This window comes from Aethina tumida, chromosome 2, assembly GCF_024364675.1.
Source record: "Aethina tumida isolate Nest 87 chromosome 2, icAetTumi1.1, whole genome shotgun sequence".
NCBI lineage: Eukaryota > Metazoa > Arthropoda > Insecta > Coleoptera > Nitidulidae > Aethina > Aethina tumida.
Genome location: NC_065436.1, coordinates 23,378,539 through 23,391,328, shown reverse-complemented (window position 1 = coordinate 23,391,328; position 12,790 = coordinate 23,378,539). Strand labels below are relative to the sequence as shown.

At 29.2% G+C, this 12,790-nt stretch overlaps 3 protein-coding genes across 3 annotated transcripts; 2 read left to right on the top strand and 1 right to left on the bottom strand.

The window, feature by feature from the left end:
- The first annotated feature begins 490 nt into the window (after positions 1-490).
- LOC109596753 (COP9 signalosome complex subunit 3) lies at positions 491-2,407 on the top strand. The gene is made up of 7 exons (XM_020012332.2): positions 491-630; positions 681-923; positions 980-1,197; positions 1,247-1,459; positions 1,544-1,684; positions 1,738-1,908; positions 1,964-2,407. The coding sequence occupies exons 1-7, from the start codon at positions 576-578 to the stop codon at positions 2,210-2,212; spliced, it is 1,290 nt and encodes a 429-aa protein (XP_019867891.1). The 5' UTR covers positions 491-575; the 3' UTR covers positions 2,213-2,407.
- Positions 2,408-2,549: 142 nt separating this feature from the next.
- Positions 2,550-4,749, top strand: LOC109596762 (endoplasmic reticulum-Golgi intermediate compartment protein 2). Its single transcript, XM_020012341.1, has 6 exons — positions 2,550-2,740; positions 2,793-2,948; positions 3,001-3,164; positions 3,219-3,522; positions 3,582-3,842; positions 4,570-4,749. Exons 1-6 carry the CDS (start codon positions 2,614-2,616, stop codon positions 4,695-4,697), a joined length of 1,140 nt encoding a protein of 379 aa, XP_019867900.1. The 5' UTR covers positions 2,550-2,613; the 3' UTR covers positions 4,698-4,749.
- A 567-nt stretch (positions 4,750-5,316) lies between these two features.
- On the bottom strand, positions 5,317-8,490 carry LOC109596742 (uncharacterized). The gene is made up of 3 exons (XM_020012322.2): positions 8,342-8,490; positions 6,165-6,539; positions 5,317-6,101 (listed from the first exon to the last, which is right to left on the bottom strand). Exons 1-3 carry the CDS (start codon positions 8,349-8,351, stop codon positions 5,602-5,604), a joined length of 885 nt encoding a protein of 294 aa, XP_019867881.1. The 5' UTR covers positions 8,352-8,490; the 3' UTR covers positions 5,317-5,601.
- Positions 8,491-12,790: the final 4,300 nt, after the last annotated feature.

Sequence of the window (12,790 nt, the reverse complement as noted above, 5' to 3'; positions counted from 1 at the left end):
TGAAAAATAAAATAATATGTGCTATTTTTGACAGTTTACTCAATAGATTAGTTGATTACAAATGTAAATTCCTAAAAAGAAAATGTTTTTTAGTTTTATAAAATTTGGTATGACCCCATTTCAGAAAGTACTTAATCTAATGGTGTAGTTAAATTTGATTCTTCAATTCAAAAAATTACATTGCAGGTTTGTTAAAATCAAACAAAAAATACTAATTTTATGAAGGTATCTCGTATTCAAACTGGCCACACCGTATATTTGTCGTATATTTTACATTTTGGTGGGAACACATTTTAAGTGTTCAAATTAATAACATTTATTATATTATATATTTAAAATATACAAAAAGTATGCGCTTAACAAGACATACTTTTTTACAAATCCACCAGTACAATTAACTTTCAAACTTTCCCTTCTCTGTTTAAAATATATGTGACTTGGCAACGTTGTTTTTCAATTCATTGTACTTGATTTGTACAAAATATAAACAGCCGGTTGTGCAGATCTCCTAGACACTTATAAATAGTGTTTGTTTCTTTCATATTAAACAATAATTATAGTTACGTCCTGATGCAATGGCATCTGCATTAGAACAATTTGTTAATAATGTGAGACACCTGTCGACTCATGGTAAGCAATTTTTATTATAATGTTTAAAAATGTTAAGGTTATGTTTTTAGGAAACTTTCGGGAACTTTGCGACTATTTGAATAAATCTAGCGAGGTTTTGGTGAAGAACAACCAACTTTTAGATAATGTATTAGAAACGTTAAATATTCAACAACATTCTCTCGGTGTATTAGCGGTTCTGTGTGCAAAATTTAGTGCACCAACAACCAGTACACTAGACAATCGTTATACCCAAGTTCAAGAATTTATTCTTGGATGTAATGGCGAACAAATAAGATTTGCACCTGATACATGTAAGAATTTGCATCATCACTTGTCTTTCAGATATTTATTTGTTTGTAATTTACAGTTGCCGAGCTGTGCCACCATTTTACAAATTATCTTGTGGAATTGAAACAACCAATTAGGGGAATAGTTTTACTGCAAAAGGCCATTTCCAAATTACGATTGTATGATTCTCAGCTAACTTCCATTCATGCTGATTTATGCCAGTTATGTTTATTGGCTAAAGTCTTTAAGCCAGCAATAGAAGTTTTAGACATAGATATTACTGGAATATGTCAAGAGGTAAATATAAATAAGGCATTTAAAACAAAACACTAAATGTAAATTTTAGATTGCACACAATCCAAATGGGCCCCAGTTTGATGCCAAATATTTTCTGTTGTACTACTATTATGGAGGGATGATCTACCTGGCTGTGAGAAATTTAGACAGGGCTTTATATTTCTTTGAAGTAGCAATAACAACTCCAGCTCATGCAATATCTCATATTATGCTTGAGGCTTATAAGAAATATATACTTGTTTCACTTTTGCTACATGGCAAGGTAACAGTTCAAGTCACATATCCTTGTTACTAAAACAGGCAAACATTTGCATCAAGAAATTATTGACAACTTTCTATATTTCAGGTACAAACTGTACCAAAATATGCATCAACAGTTGTAACGCGTTTTATGAAACCGTTATCTCAGCCTTACCACGATTTTGCAAACGCTTTTACGTTGAACAATGCAACTGAGCTCAATAATTTACTTACCAAACACACAGAGGTCTGCAAATATTTTGTTAAAATTTTTGCAAATATTGATTTATATTATTGCAGGTATTTGTAAAAGATCATAATATGGGTCTAGTTAAACAAGTGTCATCTGTACTGTACAAAAAGAATATTCAAAGGCTGACAAAAACATTTTTAACACTTAGTTTAAGTGATGTGGCTAGCAGAGTGGGTCTTCCTACTCCAGGTGATGCGGAGCGACACATTTTGAGTATGGTAGGTTACCCCACATTATAAATTCCATTATACAACTAATATTTTCCTGTCACAGATTGAAAACCAACAAATTTATGCCACCATTAATCAAAAAGATGGTATGGTTGTGTTCAGAGATGAGCCTGATAAGTTCAGTGGACCAGAAGTACTGAAAGGTCTAGAAGATCAACTAGCTATTTGCATGGAGTTAGACAAACAAATTTTAGCAATGGATGAAGAGATTCAAGTCAATCCTCAGTATGTAAAGAAATCATCTGGAATTCAAGATGAAGAACAACCTAGCAAAAGTACATACGCAATGTAGTCAGTTTTGGTCACTTTACGAAACTTACGTTTAACGTACATTAATTATTTATAATTTTCAAATGCAAATCTTTTAACAACAAGAGGAAACATTCAATGTTCAAATGTTTTTATTTTTCAGAATTGAAATGTTATTTATTTGTTTATGATGTCTTGAATGGATATTTATGTATAATAATAAACTTATAAAAATGCATAGTTTTATCTATTACCCACCTTAAATTAATGAACTCGTGTTATTAAAATTTTTCTCCAATCCTAATAAAAAAATTTATTTACGTCCGATAAAAATACGACAGACGGCGCTGTTTGATTGTTGACGTTTCTTGTTCGCTTGAGATAGGTTAGAATTAAACAAAACAAACCTGTAGTTTCATGTTTTATCTGTGTTGACTGAAAATAATGGATTCTGAAAAAGTAACAATGTTAAGATATAGAGGTTCAAGACTGTCATCTAAAGTAAAAAAGTTGGATATGTTTCCGAAAATTGAGGAAACGTTCAAAGAGCCCACTAAAATTGGTGGAACTTGTATGTATTATTATTATATATTACTGCATAAAATATTAACAAATGTTTATAGTTTCAGTTGTAAGTTTTTTAATTATAGGATTTTTAATATATTCAGAATTTAGATACTACTTAGACAGCAAATTTACATTTAAATTTTCACCTGATGTTGAATTATCTCAGAAACTAAAAATAAATATTGATATAACAATAGCAATGCCATGTCAGAGTAAGCAATTTTCTTTAAAATTTGACATCAAAAATTTAATATATAATTTTAGATTTAGGAGCAGATATATTAGACTCGACTAACCAAAATACCTACAAGTTTGGTACATTGGAGGAAGAAGATACTTGGTTTGATTTAGCGCCAAATCAAAGGTTACATTTTGAAAATAAGCAACATTTTAATTCCTATTTAAGAGAAGAATATCATGCTGTCAAGGTTAATTTCACTACATCATACATATTTAGATGTTCATTAGCTGTATTTTTGTAGGATTTGTTATGGAAAAATAGTTTCTCATCTCATTTTGGGGAACTGCCTCCTAGAAGTCACTTTCCAGATGTGCCATATGATGCTTGTAGAATCCATGGTACACTTGAACTGAACAAAGTGGCTGGAAACTTTCATATTACTGCAGGCAAAAGTTTAAGCTTACCTAGGGGACATATTCATATAAGTGCATTTATGTCAGACAGAGACTACAATTTTAGTCATAGAATAAACAGGTTTAGTTTTGGTGATCCAAGTCCTGGCATTGTCCACCCTCTTGAAGGAGATGAAGTCATTTCAAAACATGGTATTTGTATACATGATTTTGTTGCATTAATTGTAAAAGCTAACTAATGATATTTTCAGGTATGACATTGTATAATTATTTTATTGAAATTGTACCCACAAGTGTGAAAACGTTTTTGACTACTGTTGATACATTCCAATATAGTGTCAAAGAACTTAGTAGACCTATAGACCATGAGAAAGGTAGTCATGGAATGCCTGGATTATTCTTCAAATATGATGTGTCAGCTTTGAAAGTTACTGTTATGCAAGAGAGGGACAATTTTGGAATGTTTTTAGCACGCTTATGTTCCATAATTGGTGGAGTGTATGTGTGTTCAGGTAAATATTAAAAACCAAATAATTGCAACTAATACATAATTTTAAAATTGTATATGATATTGATATTTGTCAAATTATAAAGAAAATAGAAAATGTTTTGTTTGTGGTAATCTTGCAGTTTAGCTAAATATAAACAATCACTTGTGAGTGCATTATTACTTCTTTTATTTCAACATATATTTAAAAAAATATATATATTTCAATCTCTTTTGATTATCATTTCATTGCTTTAAAGAACAACATATTTGAATAAACTAAGAATGTAGTAATTGTAAGTAAAGTATTTACTTTATATATATTTCATATATTTAAATTTATTTTTAAATCAAACATTAACTTTTTAATAATTTATAATCAAACCAAATTTATAAGCATATGATTATCTTTATTATAGTTTTAATTGAAGTAAAATGTATTATTAACTCTATGATTAGCATCTCTTAATTATTCATTAAAACTAGGATAATAATTAAACTTTCATATATTCATATTTTTCATTTTTTACTACAGCAACAAGTCGTTAAAATTAACAGGGTATGTTTAATTCAGAAATAAATATACTTAAACTGCAATATTACCTAAAAATGTTTAATAATATTTCACAATGTTAACAAAAATTTGAATAAAATAGTCTCTAATTTAGTCTGATCTTATATTTTCAACTATTTTACGAATAAGACAATGAATTTTGTTGTATGAATAAAGTTGATATGATAATGTGTTTTAGGTATTGTAAATAGGATTGTTCAGATAATAATAAACCTAATTTTATGTAATTGGCAAAGTACAAAGAGTGAAAAGAGGAATATCCATAAAGTCGACAAATCCAATGTGATTGACTACCAACCTATGTAAATAATAAAATGGTATTACTACTGTGAGATAAATAAATTTCTATTAATTAATACTAATAGTTTTATTTGATATTCCTTCATGCCTATAACCAGGAGTTTCAGAATAAAGATAATTTAACTTTTTTGAGCTGGTAATTAATGTAATAATAAGGAAATTTAAACTTTTGTTTAATAGCAATTTAATAGTATTTAATCATTTTATAATTATGTCAAATTTTTTGACATAAATAACAGTCAAATACTAATAACAGTTGAATTGTTAAATAAATTTAAATCAATTTATGAAACAACTAAAATAAAAAAAGATAATTTAACTTTTTTTATAATAAAATAGAAAATGTTGTCCAAATGTTTAAGAATTTTTTAATGACAATAAAATAAATAACAGTAAAGTACTAATAACAATTGAATTGTTAAATAACTAAAATAAAAAAGATAATTTAACTTTTATACGAAAATAGAAAATGTTCAAATGTTTAAGAATTTTTTAATGATATTAATTAATTTCTGAGCATCTAATACAATTAAATATAATTAATATTAATATACTCTTGTTAGCTAAAGCTGTTAAATATATTTATGTATTAAATTTGTTAAAGTGGAAATAAATAAAACAAATATTAATTTAATAGGTAATATATTATAAACATAATATCAAATTACAAATTTTATAAATCAATAGTGCTCACCATTAAACAAAGTAAACAATTATGTATAATAAATTAAATAATTCCAACATTAACAATCTCATTTATGTATAAAAATAAGACACAATTCTTTATTTGCTTACATGTAGAAAAGGCACCTAATGTCACTATAGTGCGTCTGCATAGATAAAATTTAAATATGGATGTAAATCCTAGGCAGCAATTAAGCATGTAATCTCCATTAAATAATCAGTCCCTTTATTGTACCAAAATCTCGTAGTCGCCGAAGGACAATTCTTGTCCTCCGAATGGGATGTACAAAACACCGTGACTAGGTTGAACCTTTCCTACGACCAAATATCCATCGTGAACAACCCTTCCAACGTACAGGGGTTCGCCATCCTCGCTTTGGCCAGCGGTTACGGCGTTCGGTGGAATATTGCCACCAGACGCGGCCAACCATTGACCGTTAAAGTCGCAAAGAACTTCGTAATCGTTGACGGCATTTTCGGCACCTCCCCATGGAATGTAGGCGCATCCATGGCTGGACTTGAGTTTGCCGGGAATTAATCCACCATTGAAGTTAGCCCTGATGACGTACAACGGCTCTCCGTCGTCTTCACCGCCGGCGAAGCTGCTGGGCGGAACCTGTCCGCTGCTGGCCGGTACCCAGCATTGCGTGGAGAAACCGCCACGTGGCTGGAATCCCATGGGAGCCGCTGGGCCTGCCTGTTCGATGATCCAGTTACCGGAGGCACCTGATAAGCAATTAACAACGTTAATTCGTTTGTTTTGGTGAGTAAGCACCAATTAACACCTACCCCAACCGGTACAGACGCCGACGTATTCGATGTTAACCTGCTCGGCGTCGGTCCATTCCAAGAATGGTGGAACCTCACCCTCACGTCCAACGGAGATGGTTCCGTTGCCGAATCTGATCCAGAATCCTCTGTACTCGTTCTCGTTCAGGATGCCTGGGGTGGGAGCCTCAGCTACGTCGGGCTTTTGCCTGTTTTTGCGGATGATGGACTTGGAGTTGGCCCAGCCTCCGATGAAGACCTCGTACATTGGGTCAACTTCGGCGGCAGCTGTTGAGAGGGCGATGTGAGCATCGTTTGGTGCTTTGATGCGGAATTGGAAGTAGCCCGAACGGTTCGGGAAGAAGTTGTATTCGAGCTTGTCTTCCGTAGTTAATTCTGAAAATTAATGCACAGAAATTAGAAATGATGTAAGATGTCCAAAATAGAAATGAAGTTTGATTCCATTAAAAAATAAATAATTATCTGATTATGATAATAAATTTAAGGCCATCAGAAAAAAGTTTATTGCGACATGTTTATAGTCAATATATAACGTGAAAGGAACAAACAAAATCTATTTTTACACATAAGAGTATCAATATTTTATGGTCCGACACACGCAAAACATTTAAGTCTAAGTTATATGAACTAACCGACACATTTTTTCGTGTTTGTCAATAATTTTATTTATCGAATGGCTACAGTCAAATAACAATTGTTTCGGCCATTGTCTGGCAAATAAACATTGCATTACATCAGCTAAATATTGAACTACAAAATCAGTAAAGCATTCGTGTAACAGTCCTCCAAACGTGAGAATAACAATAGCAAATTGTCGATTACAGTTTTTTTAGAAAACGCTTTCCAAGCACGCTATCACTGACCCAAAAATAAAATTTGTATCACAAAACATTCGATGGGAACAAATGATATGCGATTTATAAATATCAAAATAATAAATGGTAGCCGATTTAAATATGATACAAATAGATAACATTAAATAGAAGCATGCACAGTTTTATGTAACTTTTTCTTTGGACATGGCATAACGGATGTGGTGCAAAATAAGTCAGTGAACCCACAACGCGGCGTTCTACTGCTATTTTTGAATAGGAATTTTTGTCATGTTATGTATTTAATGATCAATTGGACAAACAAAATTAGACTAATTTTACGGAACGAAATGAAATTATTGGAATATTTTATTACTGAAATTTGAACCCTAGTTTTTATATCTAAATATATGTAATAACTTTGTTTTATCTTTAATTAGCAGTATGTTATGAATACAAAACAAATAACGAAGATACTCCTGTTGGTAATGATAAAACTAATATTTTTTTGAGAATACCATTGAAGATTTATAGTTTTAAGTTAGAGAAAATATCTTACGGACACACAAATGTGTGTTAGACAGAAACTATGTTTATTTATAGATAACCATAGTGGATATTTTTCAAATTGTATTCACATTCCTGCATTTCAATTAAATTCGTGTAATAATAATGATGAGCACACATTTGTTACAGCAAAAACCGCTAATTTACAATAACACAGGTAGCACATCAAAAATTGTTGTTGTTTGTCCGGTAATGATTACTAGTCAGAAGACGTAATAAAAATGTGCATACCATAAACGAGGATTAAATAACAATGACATCACCTCTATACATAGCCGGTTATGGCTTGCCGCTTTGGTCAACTAATTTTAAGGTCAATTCGAAACATGGGCGTGTCAGATTTTCAAATAAACACGCATAATTTTCATTAACATGGGAAAATCTTTTTTTTTTGTCGGTTTCACCTTGATATTCAATTCTGTGACCGTACTGAATTTCACAAAAAATCGGGTGATAACAATATGATCACAAGTCACCAATTTTTTTTTTAATTTTTAATATTATAAACATTTTTTTAAATTAAAACTATTTTTTAGTTAAAAAATTTTTTATGCCAGCAAAATTTGTAAGTTGGTTTAATGTTTCAATAATTAATAGTTATTGATTTCTAATTAATATAGTTCTCATATTGCCGGCGTTCAATAACGGTTATCTTAAATGCTCAAAGAAAATATTAAGAAATGTGTACCGGTTAAGAGGCGCAGAAGATTAATTTGAAGAAATCCCATCAAAACTATTTATTATAAAAAAAATATAATGCAGCATTGGGGTATTACAGTAAAACTTTAATCGACTTACCAATAGCCATTTTGATTGATGAAAAAATCCAAAGAAGTCACAACAAAACACTTCACCAGCAGGAATCTATCTGCAAACTGTGCCGTCGCTCGCCAAGTTTCTATAAATGTAGGGGCCACGTATGCGCCGGTATTCCTACTCCGCTTCCACGCTAGTTTTAAAGCGAGACGGAGCCTGCGAAGAGATTTCGTCATTTCTAAAAGCGATTTCTTTCATCTATGCCATCGTAATGAGTCACGTTAATTAGAAGACAAGGTCGATGTGATAATTTTTAAATTTACTTTATTGATAATTGCCATTACTTGAGTAAATCGTTTTGGTTAATTTATACAGATTTATGAACGTAATTTTTATAAACAATGTGTTTGTAAATAAAGCTTTATCCTCGAAAATTTTGTACATAAAACAAACCTTAAACTATATCAATATAATAATAATAATATTGTTTAACACTGACACATTAATTGAAATAAATTTCAATACGTTGTAATACGTTATCAACAACGAGGGATCCCTTTTGTGCATCAACTATTTCAATTTATTTTATATAAAAATATCCCATACAATTTTAATATTTTAACATGGTAGAAATTTAGTGACAAATTAATTTAAAGAAGAAATCTGATATATTTAAGTGCCAGATAATTTGAGGTTTAATTATTTTTTATATATGCAACAAAATAATTGCATAAGTGTACAATTAATTTATATATAGGTAGATAGACACGATGTAGTAAAGTTTATAGTTTCTAGAAAAAACGTAAATTTGTAAGGTCACTTCTACGTTATTTGTATTTGAGGTTTACACAATAATGTTATTAGCAATTATTATCTCAAATAATACTCAACATGTTCATATTAAGACAAAGTTGTCCATCAAGACCTAGTTTAATTCGCTGGTCCCACCCCAATATTGACCTTCAGCTATTGGGGTTGGAAATATGCCAAGTGGACTACGTTATCGTACTTCACCTCCTCTCAAGTTCGGTCATATGTAGGTAAAACGGTGGCCATAGAAATAGCACGCCTTACTATTTAATGTTAATTAAATGCAATCAAACTATTTTATATTTTAATTAAAATTATCACATTATTTTCTTTCCACTTTGGACACATGTTTCAGATACATTACCATACATAAAATACATGTAACTAGTAAATTATCGTTGGCAAATGCTTCTATTAACATCTCTCATGATATCTCTATCATAAAACTTATTTTACGAATAATTTTCTGTAATGGTACCATACCAAGACAAGAAAGTGTTGAGGTCCATTTTTTCATAACGTTTCTTCCCTAACCTAAGGTTGGAGGACAACGAACATTTTCTTTACCATCTGATCTTTTTCTATTGACTCTAAAGTACACTTCGTCAAAATTCTGAAAATTAATTAATATATTTTTATGTGAATTTTAGTGTTGTTTATATATTCTTTTTTGACATCAATGGTTTGTTTAATGAAATACATCCTTGCTAGATGTATTCATTCAGACGTCGTCTGATTGCTCCACTAGACATATTGATAGTGTAGGACTCAATTAATTAATTTTTTATTTGCCTAGTAAACAAGAAAAGATTTCGTTTAGTGATGGAAGCAATATGTCTGTCTTTTTCATTATTACTGTATTTTCAAATGAGTGTGTTGTTATGTCATATTTGTCAATAAAATTGTAAACCATTTTTCGGGAGCATCTTAAGCTTTTAGCGATATCAGCAATATTTCCTTATTCGGGAGTACAATGTTTCTTTCTTCCAACTGAAAATGCAGTAATATAAATACTACTAATTCTTACTATTATATTTCTTCTTTGAATAACCAACCAAATAAGATGTATGATAAAAAAATAAAAAATGTACAAAAATATTGAAATATGTTTTATGTTCTTACTGAAAAAATTTTAAATTAAATCCTTTTATATCTTACAAAATGTTTAATTTTAAATTTTGTGTTATATCTGTGAACTCCGCTGTGTGTTTATCATAAAATATTCAATTATGGCGGAAAATTTTGTAAATATATTCAAATTCAGATAATATAGTAATGTATGATATACACCAACATCCTGTTGAGGCTTACCTTTTAGATAAAATTAATTAATTAATCTAAGCGGGCCACACTGATTGTACAAATAAAATTAAATTAGTTTTATATAGGTAGGCATTTAAAATATTATTTAAAAATAAAAAATTTTTATATTAATTTGGATTACGGTCTGCTAAATATACATTTATTAATTGATTATGCGTTGCCTCCCACGGTAATCATGATGGCAATATTCAAATTTCATGAGGTATAATAAACCGTCGCTGGTAAAAAGTAAATTAACGTCTTTATTACAGGATAAAATCAATAAAATACAGTAGCAAGAACGATCATCTGACACTGATTTACACCGAAATTGTGGAAACTTTCTCTTATAATTCTTTAGGAGAACCTAAATAACGATAAATTTTTTGGTTTCCATTTATAATATTAAATGATTTGCCTTTAAGTAATATTCCTCTCCTTTTTTACAATGTTAATTATTCTACGATTGTTGAAATGTTTGTATTCTAATAAATTATCGATTAGCCTAATATTAAAAATATTATCGCGTCAACCACCAACCATTTTTCATCCAATCGAAACAACTTTAGTACAGTTAGATGTGTAATTGATTGTTTTAATGATCCGTTTGGGCTTGCCATTCACTCTGGACACTAGTTTCGGTAAAATTATAAATCGAAAAACAAACATGCCGTTGTCTGACGTTCAGCGTACTCTAAATACTTTAAAAGATGTATGAAATAAGTATACAGTGAGGTTGTAAAAAACTCCACCTCCTAATAAGAATAATAATGTTTAGAAATGTTACAAATTAATTTTGGGAAAACTATTTTATTGTCAAGAGGTGCAAGGAGTACAGTATTAATGAATTATCTTAAATTTGTTTTGAACTTAAAGGAAATGAAAAGTCTCACATAAAATGAATGTAACTTTATGGCAAAATTTAGTCAGTTTGACAATTTATTCTAGGTCTATATCTTGTTCTATTCAAAGTTATCAGTAGGGACATTTTAAATTTAGATTTAGTTATGCAAAGAAATACCTAATATTTAAAATAATATGTATGATTCATATGATACAAATATTTTAATTTTCAACAACACAAAACAACATGCCTGAAATAATTTGTAGCCCAAACCAAAACTACATGTGTTCGTTTATTTCATTCGCGCAGGTGACTGTGACGCATACTGAACCGTGTTGTACACATTCTGGTTCTTCTAGAATAATTACTTTTTCATTGTAAATACTAATGACCCTGAGTTTGTTACACCTACGTAATTTGTGTCATAAATAAACCAATATTATCGAAATTCTCTTTTGAAGTGTCGACAAATTTGACTCATCATTAGAACAAAAACAAAATATTTCATTAGTTAACATTTATTTCAATGTAACATAAACAATTTTCCGTTATATTACTATTTTAAAAATTAACATTCAAAAATGTGCCAAAAGAGATCTTTTAATAATTGTTTTACAATATGATTAAAATTTTATTACGTTAAATATTAATACGTCACTAAAATCACGTGTTTTGCATGATTAAGCAGACCGTTAATTATGACGCATACTTATTGATGATGTTCAGATTGTTTCTGCATTGCTTAATTATTTAAAATATATTTATGATTCATTCAAATAATTATATACACTAAATATTTTATATTATATTTAAAAACTTGCGATATATTCCATCTTCCATTATTCATTTTGTACTTAAATCAAAATAATTACTAAATTTTAAATAAAAAGAAGCGAAAAGTGGCTCGTCACAGAAATAACACACTTTTGAAAATTATATATTTCTTAAATAATTTATACACAACATTAAAGAATAGTTTTAATATTTTATATTATATTTATTTTGAATATTGTTCATATTTGTTAATAAGCATTGTAAACTATATTTAAGAAGCGTAATAAGTTTTTAGCGAAATCATCAATATTTAGACATTGATATTTCACGTTAATTATTATTTTCGTTATCTTACATATTTAATTTTTACAAATTATTAAAGTTTCTTGTTTCTTGTGAATTATCACCAAATAATCAGATTCTTGTTAAAAATTGTATTGTAAATATTCAAAATTACTTCACACTTTATTGTTAATTAGATACTAAATTCAATTTAAAAGCAATCTAACAAATTTAAAGTAGTATAATCAAAACGCAAGATTTAACACTTAATATGCATACGTTATTTAAATGGTTATAAACATTTTCATTAGTAATAACTAATTGAAAGAATAAATAATTTCAGCAACGTAAGTTTAAAAACAGTTTTATTATTTATTTTCACTTTAAATATTTGCTCATTTTTAACAATAAAAATTACTTAATTACAATATAATTTCTTATAATTTTCCTTCAAAAATATTCACTAACAGACACTCACG

Bases quoted from the DNA above. Each gene is read 5' to 3' on its own strand.
- LOC109596753 (XM_020012332.2), top strand. From the start codon at position 576: ATGGCATCTGCATTAGAACAATTTGTTAATAATGTGAGACACCTGTCG. The intron at 924-979 runs GTAAGAATTTGC...TGTAATTTACAG, and splicing joins AAGATTTGCACCTGATACAT to TTGCCGAGCTGTGCCACCAT. The intron at 1,460-1,543 runs GTAACAGTTCAA...TCTATATTTCAG, and splicing joins CACTTTTGCTACATGGCAAG to GTACAAACTGTACCAAAATA.
- LOC109596762 (XM_020012341.1), top strand. From the start codon at position 2,614: ATGGATTCTGAAAAAGTAACAATGTTAAGATATAGAGGTTCAAGACTG. The intron at 2,949-3,000 runs GTAAGCAATTTT...ATATAATTTTAG, and splicing joins AATAGCAATGCCATGTCAGA to ATTTAGGAGCAGATATATTA. The intron at 3,165-3,218 runs GTTAATTTCACT...GTATTTTTGTAG, and splicing joins AAGAATATCATGCTGTCAAG to GATTTGTTATGGAAAAATAG.
- LOC109596742 (XM_020012322.2), bottom strand. The intron at 6,102-6,164 runs GTAGGTGTTAAT...ATTGCTTATCAG, and splicing joins CGGCGTCTGTACCGGTTGGG to GTGCCTCCGGTAACTGGATC.